The 19,925-nt window shown below is 42.6% G+C and overlaps 1 protein-coding gene across 1 annotated transcript in view; it reads right to left on the reverse strand.

The window, feature by feature from the left end:
• Positions 1-11,440: 11,440 nt before the first annotated feature.
• The window catches only part of RAB9A (RAB9A, member RAS oncogene family), a 41,568-nt gene continuing 33,083 nt past the window's right edge, over positions 11,441-19,925 (reverse strand). Inside the window, exon 4 of the mRNA XM_085884947.1 lies at positions 11,441-12,423. Coding sequence (XP_085741073.1) covers positions 12,181-12,423 — 243 coding nt within the window. The 3' untranslated portion in view covers positions 11,441-12,180. The remainder of the gene's footprint in view (positions 12,424-19,925) is intronic.

Below are 19,925 nucleotides of genomic sequence, written 5' to 3' on the forward strand. Positions count from 1 at the left end.
AGAGAGCCGAGCGGTTTTCCCAAGAAGGCGGACACATTGATCCTCGGAGATTATAACACGCGCGGGAGGGGTGGGGCGTGGAACTGGCAGAGCGACGGAGGCACGGGGAAGCACAGCACGGGGAGGTTATACTCAAACCCCACGACAAATACACGGACACGGCAACTTAAAATAAACAAGACAAATATTTACAAGGGACAACAATTCAGATATAATAATAATCGTGAGATAAATTAAAGTCTAAATTGAAGCGCCTCTACACATTCTTAATTTATACAGACAAGGGGAAACAAAATAAAAGAAAATGCTTCCTTTATTCTGGTACTTAGCTTGGTCCAGAGATGGTCTTTGTGGAACTTGGAATCGAGGTGCTTCATCCTGCACGTGTAAAGAAAAAAAAAAAAGGGACCATACTCTGTGCAGAGCGTTGATGCTGCTAAAGCAGTCTCCTTGGCTATTGGGCACAATCCTGGACGGGTCGCCACTCCGACACAGTATACCAGCATGCTGGCACTCATTTTGCCAACCTCGGAAGGATGACAGGTCGAGTTAACTCCACCTGGTATTAATTCAACAGCTGAGCAGGATTTGAACTCAGGACCCTAGGATCCAAAGCCTGCCACCCGAACCATTAAGCCAACACCAGGTATATGAAATTACCTTGGTTTCCAGAAGCTGAGAACCCAAATCATTAACAGCATTAAGCGTGTAGACACGTAAAAGGTGAAATTAACTTAGGTAAAACGTGTAGATGCACCCAAAAAATGGCACCAAGCCACCCTCTCGCAGCGGGAACGTTCGTCAGGCAATTTGAGAGCGGTATTCAACACCAAGGCTCACCGACCGTCGTGCAGCTGCTTTGTGCATCGATCGTCCTCACCGACCCGCTGTTTCACATACACAAGGCTCCGGGGTCTGTCTCGCACAACCCTACCAAGAGCCAATGGCCAACATCTTGCTCAGTGCACGAGCCAATTCGCCTCAGCATGAATACAAGAATTGTGCGGTCTTCCTCATGCATCGAAGGAAAGTCAGCCGTAACGCCTTGTTCTTACAGGCCATCTCCTAGCTACATTCTCTCTCGACCGCGTACGTCCCTCACTCCGAACTCGTCCAACCAAAACCAACAACCTCCTCGCTTCTCTCCTTGACGTCACACCGAACAACCGTCCCACCTCCGGGCGTGGCTTGCTCGCACGAAACCTGGGAAGACGGGGCCTCTGCCTGCTTGGCACGCCTGGCGTGCTTGTAAATGCAAAAACGTAGGAATAGCTCACAGGGACCAATCACATACTGGGGGAATTTATCCTTCATCCCGAACTAATTAACACCGCACCACTCCGTGTGGTGACACATAACACTTAAGCTCACAGTCTCCCTATTTAATTACATTGAGATGTCTCCTACACGTGCACAGACAAAACAACTCGATTCAATCCTAACATTCCTCCACCTACCCCCACAACTGTAACGATATTAATGTTATTACAAAACAATATTAATACTAAGAATATCCCTCTCTCCAAGGGGGTTTTCCTCCTTGAACAAACGCCACGTTAACGTGTATAAATAGCTTAATATCGTGAAAAACCCTGACCTTAATTCTTGAATTATTAAGCCCCTTGGCGAGTGCTCTACAAGAAACTTGGTCACTGAACACTCCCCCGACGTTCTTGAGACCTTGCCTAGGCCTACTGTAATCTATATCCCCCAGAAAGGATGCTAACATGAACCTTCCTGCGACTCCCGTCGGGAGTGTGTATACCAGTGTTTCAAAAAAGCACGACATAGGGTGAAACCAACATGATTTGTTTTTGCATCGGCTGAAAGTCCATAGATTAATAATCCAAGGTAATCAGGATACTGCATCGTGGTAGCAATGCTCACTGTTGTCGTGAAAAGTCACATATAAAATAAATAAATGCCTTCCATCAACCTGAATGCCCTTAGCTCGACGGCACTGGTACCCGTCTCTCGAGTGTGGATGTATCCATGCGCTGGGCACCATGGCGTTCAAAGCAGGTGATGATGGTGGAAAGAATACGTTCTCTCAATGCAACTTTCCATGGTTCTACATCATTCATTCCCTGCACCAACCAAGCACAAGATTCCTTCTCAACCACCAAAACCTGACACTCAACGTCTACTTGAATTCACATCCTAAAACATTTCCAAGTTATTGATCCAAATCTGCAACAAATGTCATTGTCCAATTTTATCTGCCATTTCCACTCTATATAAATACTGCACTTATAACTTCGTTTTTGATTATTAGAACAAAAACAATTCTCTCCAATCTCTATCATTTACACTTGTTGTAGGATACTCAACAACTACCAGGGTGAACATTTCAACAAAGCATTATGAAATCCTTTTCCATGATTTAGTTTGAATCAAAAGTTGTATGCGGTAGGCACACCAACTTTATAAAAACCCATGATAGAACTACAAGGCACCAGACGTAATCCTCTGGGACTGACCACATGTCCAACTACAAAGGCACTCGGTAGAGTGCATTTCTCCGCCTGGCTGAACAGTTTACGTTTTGTATCTCACCGATAGGACGGATCTGCATCCAGACCTGAACAAACATCGAACCGGCTTGTTCTTGTCACCTAACCAACTCATCCACCAAGTTTTGTCACAACTCGTCCATAACTTTTTGAAATACCGTGCCATATATCATTTTTGGCCCCATCTCTCAATAGTAAAGAATCACTTGAAGAATTGGAAAATTCTCATATCAAAATCCAGATCTTCACCAAAACTGAAACGGTTCTTCCTTGTCACACACCAAATTTTGTCCGAATCCAGCATAACCTTTTGAGATATCCCTCTCACAGACAGACAGACAGACAGACAGACAGATGAACAAACAGACAAACAAACGGGTGAAAAAAATTAAACTTCCATCCACCTTTGGTTCCCTTTTGGTTAAGAGGGAGCTGGGAATACAGTACTTACATTAATTACAAGGACATCAAGAGACAATGGAAAAAAAAATAGAGCCAAATAGTCCAACCAACATGTTTTCATTGTACTGTATAAATTGTAACCCAAAATGGAGTATTGTAAAGAAAATAAGGTACCTTGGGGGTTTTCAAAAGCAGTTTATGTCGTGTTTCCTGGCTCCTTTGTAATGAGGGCTCAGGGAACACAGTAGTATCCTAAACAACACACACACACACACACACAATATCAGTAACTCTAGAGGGGAATTAATAAAAAATTTTTTAAAGAATACCTCTATATGTATCTGAAAATTGACCATTTAGATGCAGCTACCCATAGTAACAAAGTACAGTACTGGTTAATATCATGAAAGAGACAAAAATTTAAAAAAAAGACATTGTTATTTGAATAATGGCAAATTTTGAGAAATAATAATTAGAATCTGCCAAATGACGTGCGTATGACAAAAAGAGAGAAATTGATACAGTTATAAAAGCTCACTTTGGGACACGAGGATAACACTCGGGCAGGTGAGGTTCGGAAGTTGGGAACACAAAGAGCTGTACACGATGTGGAAGCTCTCCATCTCCTTAAAATCCGCTCGCATTGCCAACGGCTGTGCAACACAACTGCAGCAACGGTCCGCATCACGATTCATCTGCACACACATCGATGATCCTAACATTTATGGTACTTATGGTACATGCCCGTAAAATAATAATAATAATAATAATAATAATAAATAAATAAATATTCAAACCGCGAGTAACAAACAATAACCACACAGGCCGTATCTTCGCTCTCGTGTGCCCGGACGTGCGTGGCCCGGAAGTTCGCATATTATTCGCAGTTACGATTATTCGCAATTTAGTTTTCATATCCAATTATTCAATTAGCGCCAACGTATTTTACCTTTTCGCAATGACGTGGCAAGGAAAAACAAAAAGAGAAGAGAAGAGAGAGGAGCCGAATGAAATACTCAAAATTCCCAACGTACAAAAGTTTGAATGAATGAAGAGAAGCACGGAAGGTGAGTCAAGTAAATGAGCCAAACAAGTAAAGTTGGAGAGAGAGAGAGGAATACCGAACATGGCTCAGAAAATGAAGCGATAAAATGCGCTCACTAAGCCATGGATGAGCACGAAGCTCATCGTCAATTCGTATGCAGCCTTTGGCTAATGGTTGCATCTTTGCTGGGAGCGCCGCTGTGCCGCTGATGCAGTGCCCCCTATTCCCAGTACGCTTGTGTACTCATTTTGTCGACCTCGGAAGGATGGCAAGCTGGGTCAACCCACCACCTAATGTTGAATTCAACACCCGAAGATCTTAATACAACCACCTCAAGCGTTCATCCAACACCAGTCTCCGGTGTTCAGTGAATACTGTACTTACTGTACATGAATCTTGTGGTAAACCAAGTACAGTACAGCGAGGAATTTTTTTTTTAAAAACCGATTTCCACGAATGACACTCGACACACATCCATCTTTAAGTGTGCATCGAAATGAGTTCAAACCAAACGAGACTTGCGATAATGTGAACAAACAAAACACCTCCTCCCAACTTACGTAAATTTACACTTGGGCAGCATCGCTTCGCCGGAAGTGACGTAGGAGGACTTCCGTGTGCGAGTAGACGAGAAACGTGAAGCCTGAAACTGCGGACGCGACGCCTCATGAAATGAGAGTTTTCATTCTTCTCCAGTTTCCACACCAGGCACAGCACGGCGTTCACAGCACGGCGTTCACAGCACGGCGTTGAAAAGGTGAATCGCACAGCATCGAGCTGATGAGTACACCTCAATTTCCACGGCTTCTGTCAGTACAGTTTACAAACAACTTGAACGTATTGAAATCACACAGAGTGAGCAGTTTCATCAACACGTCGGGTTTATATTTTCCAGGAAGAAGAGTTAAAATATAAGGGGAATCTGGAGCCGTTTCATCGCTATCCCGTAATACCATGCGCGTCGCCATGTTGGTTGTATTCACTTCCCGAGCAACGATAGCGTCAGTATCTCCAAATGTCGCACGTTCATGTCGCGTTATTCTGACTCACGATAATGGAAGGTTATGCGAATTACTTGGCCTTGTTTATCTTGTCTCGTTTGTTTAGCTTGCCAACCAATATGGCGCTCGCGCACTGCATCAGTGGGACTACAACCCTTCCATCCACCCAAGGAACTTCGATGCAGGAGGATCAGGCCCATGATGTCTGCACATTTCTGCCAACATCCATGTTCCCCTCCATCCACATTCCCCAATGCTTCGAGATGCCTGTCAGTATTACCTTTAGGCCCTACCTGCAGCTGCCTGGCACTGTGCTGCCTGCTTACCCCCCCCCCCCACCCGTATCCACGACAACCCCCCCCGTATCATGACCACCCCCGCGTATCCAATGACCACCCCCCCACCCGTATCCATGACCACCCCCCACCCGTATCATGACCACCCCCCGTATCATGACCACCGCCCCCCGTATCCATGACCACCCCCGTATCCATGACCACCCCCCGTATCCATGACCACCCCCGTATCATGACCACCGCCCCCCGTATCCATGACCACCCCCACCCATATCATAACCACCCCCCCCCCCGTATCATGACCACCCCCGTATCCATGACCACCCCCGTATCCATGACCACCCCCCCGTATCCATGACCACCCCCACCCCGCCCCCGTATCCATGACCATCCCCACCCGTATTCATGACCACCCCCCCCTCCCATATCCATGATCACCCCCACATCCTTCTGTCTGACATGCTCCAAGATGGCCTCTTGCAACATGTAATCCCTATTTTCATATTCTTACCCATCCCCAGCACCTTACACTTCCTTATGTTAAAGTGCAATATTTTGACCAAATCAAGGAAAGTATCCACACCTTCCCTTCTGAATCTGATCACCCCCCTCTCTGCTGTCTACCTCGTGTGATGTTGTGAATTTGGCAAGGCTACTCCTAACCACACTGTCCTAATCATTGATCTAACCACACTGTCCAAATCATTGATCTAACGACACTGTCCAAACCAATCATTGATCAAACCACACTGTCCAAACCAATCATTGATTGAGCCACACTGTCCAAACCAATCATTGATTGAGCCATACTGTCCAAACCAATCATTGATCTAGCCATACTGTCCAAACCAATCATTGATCTAGCCATACTGTCCAAACCAATCATTGATCTAGCCATACTGTCCAAACCAATCATTGATCGAGCCACACTGTCCAAATCATTGATCAAACCACACTGTCGAAATCATTGATCAAACCACACTGTCGAAATCATTGATCAAACCACACTGTCCAAATCATTGATCAAACCACACTGTCGAAATCATTGATCAAACCACACTGTCGAAATCATTGATCAAACCACACTGTCCAAATCATTGATCAAACCACACTGTCGAAATCATTGATCAAACCACACTGTCGAAATCATTGATCAAACCACACTGTCAAAATCATTGATATAACCACACTGTCAAAATCATTGATGTAATCACACTGTCAAAATCATTGATGTAATCACACTGTCCAAATCATTGATCTAACCACACTGTCCAAATCATTGATCTAACCACACTGTCCAAATCATTGATCTAAACACACTGTCAAAACCATTGATGTAATCACACTGTCCAAATCATTGATCTAACCACACTGTCCAAATCATTGATCTAAACACACTGTCCAAATCATTGATCTAAACACACTGTCAAAACCATTGATCTAAACACACTGTCAAAATCATTGATGTAACCACACTGTCCAAATCATTGATCTAAACACACTGTCAAAACCATTGATCTAAACACACTGTCAAAATCATTGATCAAACCACACTGTCGAAATCATTGATCAAACCACACTGTCAAAATCATTGATATAACCACACTGTCAAAATCATTGATGTAATCACACTGTCAAAATCATTGATGTAATCACACTGTCCAAATCATTGATCTAACCACACTGTCCAAATCATTGATCTAACCACACTGTCCAAATCATTGATCTAAACACACTGTCAAAACCATTGATGTAATCACACTGTCCAAATCATTGATGTAACCACACTGTCCAAATCATTGATCTAAACACACTGTCCAAATCATTGATCTAAACACACTGTCAAAACCATTGATCTAAACACACTGTCAAAATCATTGATGTAACCACACTGTCCAAATCATTGATCTAAACACACTGTCAAAACCATTGATCTAAACACACTGTCAAAATCATTGATGTAATCACACTGTCAAAATCATTGATGTAACCACACTGTCCAAATCATTGATCTAACCACACTGTCCAAATCATTGATCTAGCCGCACTGCCCAAACCAATCATTGATTTAACCTCACTGTCCAAATCATTGATGCAAATTATAATAATGATCCCAGAACTGATCCTTGGGGTATACCACAACTTGCATTCTCCATGTCAGATATCCAATGGTTCCACTCACAGCGACTCTTTGTTTCCTATCATTAAGTCAGTTTCCAATCCAGTTATATACCTGTCCTGACTCCAGTGAGCTCTTGAAAATATCCGTTAACATCTCACTTACCTGCTCAGCCACATCCCTCAATACCCTCAGGTGTATATTATTTGGCCCCGGAGCCTTATCTACTCGGACTGGATTACCGAGCTGTTCCTTTACTTCCTCCACTCCTACCTGGATCTTCTGTAAAAGCCCTTCCTCACCTCCTCGACAGATACTCTCAGCGATTGGCAATTCTCCTGACTGTTCTTGTGTAAAAGTTGAAGAAAAATACCTGTTTAATAAGCCTGCCATCTCACTTTCATCACTCACCACTCTGCCAGTGCTTTTCCTCAATGGGCCCACACTGGTCCGAACCTGTTCTTTCCCCCCTGATATACTAAAAGAAAGCCTTGCTATTATGTTTAATATTCTTAGCCATGTTTAATATTCTATCCGTGCAATATGGGAATCAATGAAATAGGCCACGCCACTTTTTTGCATCAACCAAAGTGATGATGTTTATTTATTTATTTTGCAACCCATATCAATATGCATATCAAATGACAGCTGGTGATGAGTAAAACACAGCTTTCATGTTTAAAGTCATATACTGACACAAGTAGTATTCAAAGAAACCTCTATCTGTGTTTAAAAATAATAAAATACATATTTTTATTTGTTAATTTTCACATAATTATGCCACTTGTCAACTGTGCACATGCTATGGAAAGATGTGGACAAAAAGCCTAACTATTTACAATTGTGTCAGCAGTCTCCATCACTGTGTGTGCTTTGGTATTCCATGTGGTTTTTTTTTTACAGCCACATCTGATTGTAGCACATTTCATGCAGGTACAATACTGAGTAAAGTCCCAAGGTATGAATCAGCAGAAACTGTTTGGTAAGACAAGGTCCTCTACGACTTCATATGCAAATAAAGCTGTATCCAAGTTTTGGTAGTTTATATTTAGACAGTTCACTGATTAGTAGCAAACAAGGCCCTCTGAATATGGCCTCTTGTTGCATTGTTTGTTGGCAGCAGCTGCGCAAGAGTTGTTCCCTTACTGTGGTGATACAGCCAGTACCTCAGTTCATCCATGGGTTTACAAGCAGATCCATGTTTCAGCACCTGTGTTTTTGAGGAAAAATTGTAATATTTCAATTCTGTGAATCATAAGCTTTCATTTGATATGCATTATTGAAAGGGGTTGGAAAAAAAAATAAAAAATAAAAACTTCTTTCGTTGATGCACAAAGGGGTGTTGGCTATTTCATCGATTCCCACCTTCTTGCCGGGTCGAAATTTTTTACCCTTGATTAACTCACCTGGAATGTAGTTCCAAGAGTTTGTGGGATGACGCGTCGTCCGTCCGTCCACAAACATTTGTAATTTCCTTTCTGAAAACACAATTTCAATGAAACTTGACCACAACCTTCATCACCCGTGGTGTACCAAAGTTTGTTCACGGCATAAATAAAATTAAATTAAAAAATGCATAGGTATTTACTTTCTTTTCCGTTACATATTTTGTGGGTCATCCATGCCTACCAGTGGTTCCCTGGTTATCTTATCCAGCCGCTACCAGGTGAGCACCCAGGGGTATTGCCCCTGGGGGTTCTAAGAGAAAATGAAGCAGAATTTCAGGCACATCAAAACGCATGCAGGACCAACCTCAGCCACTACACTGACAACCTGTGCTATTGCTCAATGGACCCCACACTTGTCTTAACCCTAAATGTACGTAAAGCATGTCTTGCTATTACATTACAGTACTTTGTGGGGGTTTTCTGCAAAACGATTTTTTTTTTTTTGAACAATCTTGCACTTCATTTTAATGAATCCTCCAAATGAATGAAAAACTCTTACCTTATTCCTGGACCCATCCATCCCAGACAAATGAAAATCTCCCAAAATAAATACTCTTCCCTCATCACAGACCCTTCCAAATTCTTCATGAAACTCCTCTTCCCTCATATTAGGTACCATATAAAAAAAACATCCTCTTATAAAATGTAAGATACTTATCTTACACTCTCTAGCCACAACCTTCTACATTTCTTGCAAAAACAAGTCTTTTATCCAGATTGCTTCACCTCCCACTCCTCTCTTTCCTATCACCTCCAAGTCCTGTCCTCCAATTTGTTTAGCATATGGCCAGGGACTTATAAATACTCTCAAAAAATATTCCCATTGCTTCTGAAAGCAAACATCTTGCTGAGTGCACCATTCTTACAACTACAGGTTGACATCTATTGCTCTACTCAAATGCTGTTCCCTTTCCAATTACCAGAAGAATACCAATTTTTTATTTTTTATTTTAACATCACAATTCTTTCTTTTCAGTCAAGCCAGCCAGCATCCTGTACCGATTTCTCAAATCCTCCAAGAAAACTTTCCTTATATCATTTGCTCCTACATGCAGCACAACAAATGGTTTCCTGCCTTGACCTAACACATCACGCCCCAAGCTTCCTTCAACATCCCTCACAACCACTCCTTCAAAACACAAACCCCTTAATCTCCTATTCTTTATGCAGAATGAAGAATCCACGCAGGTAATCATATAATCATCGAAAGAAACAAACAAAGCCATCTCCCTGGCCTCATTCATACCTCTTTACTCAAGCCAAACTTCTGCATGCACATGCCACAGCCCCACCAATCACATACATGTGCTGCACCCCCACTGCCATCTCTCGCACCCACGGTAACTGCACTGCTACCTGCACTCACAACACCCCTCCGCTACCCGCACTCGCCAACCCCATCCACAACTTCGTTCCATCTTTTCTACAAAACCCACAAAGTCGACATTGCTGGATGGCCTGGCGATCAGCAATGCTCTGGGGTGCCAGAACCCACCCAACCCCCCACTGTTTCCCCTCCCCCTTCCCAAATCTACCCCTGGTCGTCCATCCCCCTTTGGAATCCCGATCCGGCAGGACTTCCCAGTACCCCGTGAAAGACATCAAAATTCTCTTCACACCCACAGCCATCCACCAATCACGTGACCTCCAGAAACATCATAGCAACCTTCTCCGTCACTGCCTTTTTGACTTGCTTCACATCACATTCACTAGCCCCTAACCCTGCTTCATCACTGCTGATCTCACAGCCTCGACTGCCCCAACCTCATTCCAATCAGTACCAGTGTACTTCTATGATGTTAGCAATGAATCTGCAAGCTCGGCCAATCAAGACAGCTCCATCTCTTACAGCATTCACATCCAATCATAATTGTCAACGTTCATTACAGAAGAATTAGCATTGGTAACGATTGCAAATCTCAACTTTCACCCTTCTTCCTTTTCTGATTGCTAGCCTTTGCCCTCTGTGGTTAGCTTCTTCGTTTCACCTTGCTCGTTTTCCTCATCAAAACCTCACAAAGCCCCCGATTTCCAAGGTCACCAACAGTACATTAAAAGCATGACCTGCCAGAGTATCTGGCCAGGGTAGACAAGCTCAAACACCATGGGTGGGTGAAGGAAGAACTTGGTTCTAGGCCCATTGCTGTCCACCAAAACAAACTGACATGACTGTTATTTGCTAACTGGGGGTAACAAAGACATGGGGACCTCATTCCAGTTAAAGCTTAAGAATTATCAAACATCCCAAGATACATACCCTCCTCCAGCATTTCGAAGCCTGGTGTTGGCTTAATGGTGAGGGTGGTGGGCTTTGGATCTGAGGGTCCTGAGTTCAAATCCCGCTCAGCTGTTGAATTAATATCAGGTGGGGTTAACTCGGCCTGTCATCCTTCCTTGGTCGGCAAAATGAGTGCCAGCATGGTGGTATACTGTGTCGGAGTGGCGACCCGTCCTGGATTGTGCCCAATAGCCAAGGAGACTGCTTAGGCAGCACCAACGCTCTGCACAGAGTATGGTCCCAATCTCCTCTCCTCCTCCAGCATTTCCTTGCCTGCCTTCTCACACCACCACCACCACCACGACAACCACCCTCTTCCAATCCCATCCACAAGGAGGTACATGTATTAGACTGTTTATTCAAATCGTCAGACTTCATAAAATAAAAACAAACGTGATACTTTAGCATTTTCAGCTCATTCCGAGAAAGGTTAAATGAACCCTCTGCATTAAAGAAAGAAAAAGACAACTCTTGGGTTCCAAGTGTGACTGTCCCATGTAAACTAGGTAAGGTCAACAAATCAAAATAAATATATTTAACAGCAATTTGAAACACAGTACGACATTAATACTGATGGGATGCGACAAAATTTCAACACATCAGTCATAACAATTCAGCAATCATGGGGTTTCGGAGAATTCAAAGAACAGCCAGAAATAAGATGAGTATGACAAGTGAGGAAGTGAAGTAGCAGAGACGGAAAAAATAATACACTGGAGGAAATCCACAAACTATTTGCAAATATCTGCTGCTAAAAATGCAGCAAGTCTGCTGTACAAGTGAAGGCACCCGCAGAAAGACGAGTGTAATTGTGAGCACAGTCAACACTTCTGGTCTGCTTTTCAGCATGGTCATAAACCAGTTCAGGCACGTGATCTGCAAATCTGGAAGCGATCCAAGTAAATTTTGGTTCTCGGTACAGCCTGGATAGTTCCCATGTCCAGTATAGTTTTTTTAATGTTGATCAGCCAGCGAAATTAAGCTTGCATTTCAGTCATCAGTTCAGTGCCTGACAAGCCAACCTGAAACCAGTAACGGGGTTATGGCAGAGGGTGAAGCTCTGATATTCAGACAAGTCTCAACAACACAAGGAGCGATTGGAGTGCTGGGATGGTGGGACGTGCAGACGCAAAACATCCGGAGGAGGCCCTAACACAGGGCTGGCAGATGCTCGTCGCAGGGCCGATCTTGCAGCCTCGGCAAATGCCGTCCCCACATTGCTCGCATCCTTGGCTGAAGTTTCAAAGTAAGGCATGGCACCATGTGCTGCACACCATGCTTGTGCCTCACCAGTCGACACCTCGCGTCTCTCCACATCCACCTGTACGTGAGCAGAGGATTGCTCAGTCAATGCTGACCATATATTAAATTGCTGAAAAATAATTACACAAAAACATGGAACTTTTAACCTCCATCGCTTGTACAGTCACGTTCATAAGTAATCACCTCTCACCTTTTGATTATTTAAAAAAAAAAATAATAAAAATAATAAATAAACTTTGGAAAACCAACACAAGAAGTAGAGAGCATCCAAAAATGCAAAGCCTGTCCACGTCCACTCTGTACTTGAATTAAATTTGATGCAAAAAACAACAGCTAAAATATATATTGTTGCGGTTCTGCAAAACCGCATGCCTCTAAGCCAATGGCACCCAACATACGGTGATCCCCAGGCAGTTAATTCGTTAGTCTTCGTGCAGTCAGACCTTCCCCTCATGTCGAGTGGGTTAATGGGACGAAGTGCATTGTGTGGGTCTTATAGCTAGGTCTATCTTTATCTTCTATTCTGATTTCTACTCCAACCCTTTCCTTTTAGCCATGGTACAAATCAAGCAAGCAAGCACACACGCCACAATATGAATCGCAAACACACCACGCAGCCTCCAGTGAGAGAATCAACATAACAACAAACACACTATACAGCACACGCATGGCGTGCCATTTCATACAAATCTGTGCACCAATTTCCAACGGCATCTCTCCTTGCTCACCAAAAAAAATATAAAAAATAAAAAAAAAACTCACCACCTCGACCACCAACACCTCCCCGTACCTCTGTACCAATACAATTTGCCACTAAACAGGCGTGCTGTACGGCTCAGGGTGCTCGGAACACGTGATGCGGGGACGAGCAACGGACGTTAACGGCACCGGCCGCATCTCGCCGGGAATGTTCCGGGTGAGCACGTGGGATTGATGGGGCCCTTGTCCAGTCACCAGGGCTTGGCAGGATGGGCGGTGAGGAGGGGTCACAGGAAGAGCAATCTGGAGTTTGGTACAGAGCTCTGGGCCGTGTCAAACCGGATGTGCGAATGAGACTGCTTCCGGCCCCAGGAGCCTGGCAGGACGTGGCTCGGGCCGCTGTGGCCCAATGGAGAAGCGGGATTCGGGTCACAGCGATCGCTTTGGGTCGTCACCCCACCCTTCGCTTATAAAAGGCGGATCACGGAGCCGCTGGCCCTCTTCTTCGCCTCGCTGCTTCTCCCCTCTTCTTCACTGCTCCTCGTTGCCTCTGCCCGTCGCTGGCTCTTCGTTGCCTCTGCCCGTCGCTGGTTCTTCACTCGCAATTGGTGTGCGACTGACGTGCCTATTCCGGAGGACCAGTGCGGAGCACACGTTGCTACGAGCCCCGGCAAAGTGACGAAGCAGGAGATAACGCACCAACTCTCGAGGTGGGAACGCTGAAGCAGAGTATCCCACGGAGGTACACGCTACACTAGCAGACCTATGCAGGACGAGGTTAGGGATCTTTTGCCCCACGCATCTTCTCTCCTCTCTCTTTCCACCTCTCTATCTCGTCCCCTTTGGACACACAAAAGAGCATCCATTACTGACTCGCAATCAGTTTCCTTTGGCATGACACCGCACCCCCCCCATATTGCACTTCACCACACCTCGCACTACCACACCTTAGACACCAGTCTTTCTCCCTCCTACCTCCCCCGAAGCGTACTGGGTTGCATCGGTTGGCCGACCGCGCCAGGTATTGCGAGGCCGTTTATCCTCATCTGCTCTCTTTCTTTCTATCTAATCTTCCGTGTGTGTGTGTGTGTGTGTGTGTGTGTGTGTGTGTGTGTGTGTGTGTGTGTGTGATGAAGCCTATCGTCGCATAAATTAAGATTGTAGAAGTTCTAATGGAATAAGTCTGCTCTGTGTCTGCTTTTGTAAATTGCTTGCCTTTTGTCACACCCCACAAATTCCTTGCTGCTATCTGCTGTACATAATAAACCCAATTTACTGTTCAACATACCTTTCCTCACTTGTGTAAATAAATGCTTTGTGTAGAAATGTTCCCAGCTCGTTTTCGTCTTTGTCTTAATTGGTCCAGCATGGTTTATATTCTAGCCTGGCCAGGACATTATCCCCCAACGATCTGTTTTTCTAGCCGGTACGTCCTTGGCAGTTACGCTCGGCTGCATCTGATCTGGAAAGGTGATCCGGTTTGAACAAGGTGTACCGAGGGCATGTCCCCCAGTAATTAGATCACGTGACCATTAGGTAAATGGTATTTATTAGACAGAGGACCCTCAGTCATGTGGTTGAGTTATTGGCGTTCACGGTCGATTAACGACCCCCCACATCACAAAGTTATTCATGTGCGACGGCCTGCAATTCCAGAGAGTCTGAGGTAGCTCCCCCCCCCACCCCCCTCATGGTCTTCTCGCCCAGATCCCTGGTCCACAACAAAAAGATATACAGTAATCCCCCGCAATATCGCGGTTCACCTATCGCGCCCCCGCTTCATCGCGGTTTTTCCCTTGGAACCTAACTAATTTTTTCTGCAGATTCCCCTGGTATATCGTGGTAATAATATATAAAATATAAATTATTTAAGCAATAAATTATAATGCGTGGCGCTCGACCAGTGACACAACGCACGAGACAAAGTTTTGCTTGTGAACTTCGAATATTTTCTGTTTTTTTCTCCAAGCCCCACGATGCCCCCCAAACGCCCTGCACCTTCTAAGGCTTCTGGCAAAGAACCGAAGCGCAAGAGGAAGGTTTATATTCACTCCATATAAATAAAACCCAATCGTGTTTATACACCGCCCAGCGTTTAATAATCACTCGATATAAATAAAACCCAATCGTGTTTACACACCACCCAACGTTTAATAATCACTCGATATAAATCAAACCCAATCGTGTTAATACACCACCCAGCGTTTAATATTCACTCGATACAAATCAAACCCAATCGTGTTAATACACCACCCAGCGTTTAATATTTACTCGATATAAATCAAACCCAATCGTGTATACACCACCCAGCGTTTAATAATTAATCACTCGATACAAATCAAACCCAATCGTGTTAATACACCACCCAGCGTTTAATATTTACTCGATATAAATCAAACCCAATCGTGTATACACCACCCAGCGTTTAATAATTAATCACTCGATACAAATCAAACCCAATCGTGTTAATACACCACCCAGCGTTTAATATTTACTCGATATAAATCAAACCCAATCGTGTTAATACACCACCCAGCGTTTAATATTTACTCGATATAAATCAAACCCAATCGTGTTAATACACCACCCAGCGTTTAATATTTACTCGACATAAATCAAACCCAATCGTGTTAATACACCACCCAGCGTTTAATATTTACTCGACATAAATCAAACCCAATCGTGTTAATACACCACCCAGCGTTTAATATTTACTCGACATAAATCAAACCCAATCGTGTTTATACACCGCCCACCGTTTAATAATCACTCGATATAAATAAAACCCAATCGTGTTTACACACCACCCAGCGTTTAATATTCACTCGATACAAATCAAACCCAATCGTGTTAATACACCACCCAGCGTTTAATATTTACTCGATATAAATCAAACCCAATCGTGTATACACCACCCAGCGTTTAATATTTACTCGATATAAATCAAACCCAATCGTGTTAATACACCACCCAGCGTTTAATATTTACTCGATATAAATCAAACCCAATCGTGTATACACCACCCAGCGTTTAATAATTAATCACTCGATACAAATCAAACCCAATCGTGTATACACCACCCAGCGTTTAATAATTAATCACTCGATACAAATCAAACCCAATCGTGTTAATACACCACCCAGCGTTTAATATTTACTCGATATAAATCAAACCCAATCGTGTTAATACACCACCCAGCGTTTAATATTTACTCGATATAAATCAAACCCAATCGTGTTAATACACCACCCAGCGTTTAATATTTACTCGATATAAATCAAACCCAATCGTGTTAATACACCACCCAGCGTTTAATATTTACTCGACATAAATCAAACCCAATCGTGTTAATACACCACCCAGCGTTTAATATTTACTCGACATAAATCAAACCCAATCGTGTTAATACACCACCCAGCGTTTAATATTTACTCGACATAAATCAAACCCAATCGTGTTTATACACCGCCCACCGTTTAATAATCACTCGATATAAATAAAACCCAATCGTGTTTACACACCACCCAGCGTTTAATATTCACTCGATACAAATCAAACCCAATCGTGTTAATACACCACCCAGCGTTTAATATTTACTCGATATAAATCAAACCCAATCGTGTTAATACACCACCCAGCGTTTAATATTTACTCGATATAAATCAAACCCAATCGTGTATACACCACCCAGCGTTTAATAATTAATCACTCGATACAAATCAAACCCAATCGTGTTAATACACCACCCAGCGTTTAATATTTACTCGATATAAATCAAACCCAATCGTGTTAATACACCACCCAGCGTTTAATATTTACTCGATATAAATCAAACCCAATCGTGTTAATACACCACCCAGCGTTTAATATTTACTCGACATAAATCAAACCCAATCGTGTTAATACACCACCCAGCGTTTAATATTTACTCGATATAAATCAAACCAAATCGTGTTAATACACCACCCAGCGTTTAATATTCACTCGATACAAATCAAACCCAATCGTGTTTACACACCGCCCAGCGTTTAATATTCACTCGATATAAATCAAACCCAATCGTGTTTACACACCACCCAGCGTTTAATAATCACTTGATATAAATCAAACCCAATCGTGTTAATAAAAAAATAGACATTTTTGGGGGAGGCGTCCATTCATCGCGGAATTGCACTTCTCGCGGGGGGGGGGGATTGGAACATAATCCCCATGATAAACGGAGGATGACTGTGTGTATATATATATATATATATATATATATATATATATATATATATATATATATATATATATATATATATATATATATATATATATATATATATATATATATATATATATATATATATATATATATATATATATATATATATATATATATCATGCAATAAATGCAAATTAATTATTTTAAAAATCATACAATGTGATTTTCAGGATTTTTGTTTTAGATTTGTCTTTCACAGTTGAAGTGTACCTATGATAAAAAAATTACAGACCTCTACCTGCTTTGTAAGTGGGAAAACCTGCAAAATCGGCAGTGTATCAAATACTTGTTCTCCCCACTGTATGTACATTTTATCCATGTGTTCTCCATATTCTCATAATAAAGAAAATTGTCGAAGATTTGATGACAAAAGCTCAATTCATAAAAAATGTTATGACTTGGACACACACACTGAAGTGCAATGGTAAATAAATAGAAACACGGAAGAGATTTTAACAAAAAAACAGCCATCTCGCACCATCATCATTATGTACCATTATCATTCTGCGAGACCTGGTGTTGGCTTAACAAGTATGGTGGCTGGCTTAAGATCCTAGAGTCTTGAGTTCAAGCCCCTGTCAGACAGTTGAATTAACACCAGGAAAGGTTGTCTCAGCCTGTCATCCTTCTGAGGTTGGCAAAATGAGTACCAGTTGCTGGTAACAGGAGCCATTGCATCAGTGACACAGCCATACCCACAGAAAATGATGCAGCCAAACAGTCACAGGCTGCATACAAATAAATAAATAATTATGTAGTTACCGAAGAAACCTTGAACACTTTTGATCGTTTTCCCCGCAAAGAAATAAATAGTTTATCGGGAGGGGCCTCTATATAATCGGCTTTCCCCCGAGCAACCACATTCCCAGAACTCATCTCCAAGACAAAAAATAAAAACACCCCTGGTGGTGCGCTCAACACGTGATAACAAGGGCCCTACATAGTTAAAGACTTTGCCCTTGCACCTGATCATCAACAATTCTTTATTTCACTGTTAATATTAAATAACCTTTGTTTTTGATTCAGAGCTTAATATAACCTTTTAAATCAGAAAAGAAAAAGAAATGGCATTGACCAAATTAATAACACCCAAGACTTACTATTTGGTATCACACACAGCCTTTGGACAAAATAACTACACTCAAGCACTTCCTATAGCCATGAATGAGCTTCCTACACCTCTCTACTGGCAGTTTAACCCACTCTTCTTGTGCAAACTGCTCCAGATCTCCCAGGTTTAAAGGGTGCCTTCTCCCAACTGCTGTTTTCAGATCTCCCCACAGGTGTTCAATGGGATTTAGATCTGGACTCATTGCTGGCCGCTTCAAAACAGTCCAGCGTTTTGTCTTGAACCATTCCTGGGTGCTTTTTGAAGTGTGTTTGGGGTCATGGTCCTGCTGAAAGACCCATGACTTTCGACGGAGACCCAGCTTTCGACACTCGGTTGAACATTGCACTCTAAGATGCCTTGGTAATCTCCTGATTTCATGATGCCATGCACACATTCAAGGCACCCAGTGATCGAGGCAGCACAGCAACACCAAAACATCACTGAACCTCCTCCATGCTTGACTGTAGGGAAGGTGTTTTTTTTTTGAAGGCTTCATTTTGTTTTTTGTAAACATACTGATCATGTGCTTTACAAAAAGCTCTAATTTGGTCTTATCTGTCCACATGACATTCTCCCAGAAGTATTTTGGTTTGTTTTGGCAAACGATATCAGACTTTCTTACGTCTTCAATATATATATATATATATACATATACATATACATATATATATATATACATATACATATACATATATATACATATACATATACATATACATATATATATATATACATATATATATATATATATATATATACACATACACACACATATATACATATATATATATATATATACATACACACATATATATATATATATATATATACACATATATATATATACACATAGATATATATACACATATATATATATACACATATATATTGTTGTAGATTTCCGCCCGCCGGCGTGCGAACAACCGCATCCAACCAATAGCGGTCGCTTCGCCCACCGAACGGACAATCCAGTCGCGGCTTTCCGGATCAACGCCAGAAACCAGCCATGGGTGTGTTTTCAACCACACCACAACCTTGTCCGCAATCCACCCACGCTACAGGGTCCTATCGCCAAGTCTTCGATTTACCTAATTATTCACGCGGGTAGGTTACCGAGAGATTGTACCTCAACGGGACCGCTTGGAAACGAGCCGCTTAAGCAGCTCGCTTCCTTTTGGGATAACCGAGCGGGGTACTATCGCGCAGTCCCATTGGACCCGATCAGTTTACCGGCTATTTAAAAACCAACTATATTCCGAGTGCAAGATGGGACAGTTCAATGAGGGAATGGACGCAACGAACAGGTTTACATTCACACAAGGACATTTATTATAATAAAGCACGTATGCAATTAAACAAGGCAAAACACGTATGCAATTATACAAGCAACAAAAGCATGACAAAATAAGTACAACCATCTACTTATTATGTACAGTCACTTGCACTTAACAGCATTTCCAACTTATTAGACGGGCCCACAGACACG

Source organism: Eptatretus burgeri, chromosome 6 (assembly GCF_056783735.1).
Source record: "Eptatretus burgeri isolate ZD-2024b chromosome 6, Ebu_testis_v1, whole genome shotgun sequence".
NCBI classification, from domain to species: domain Eukaryota; kingdom Metazoa; phylum Chordata; class Myxini; order Myxiniformes; family Myxinidae; genus Eptatretus; species Eptatretus burgeri.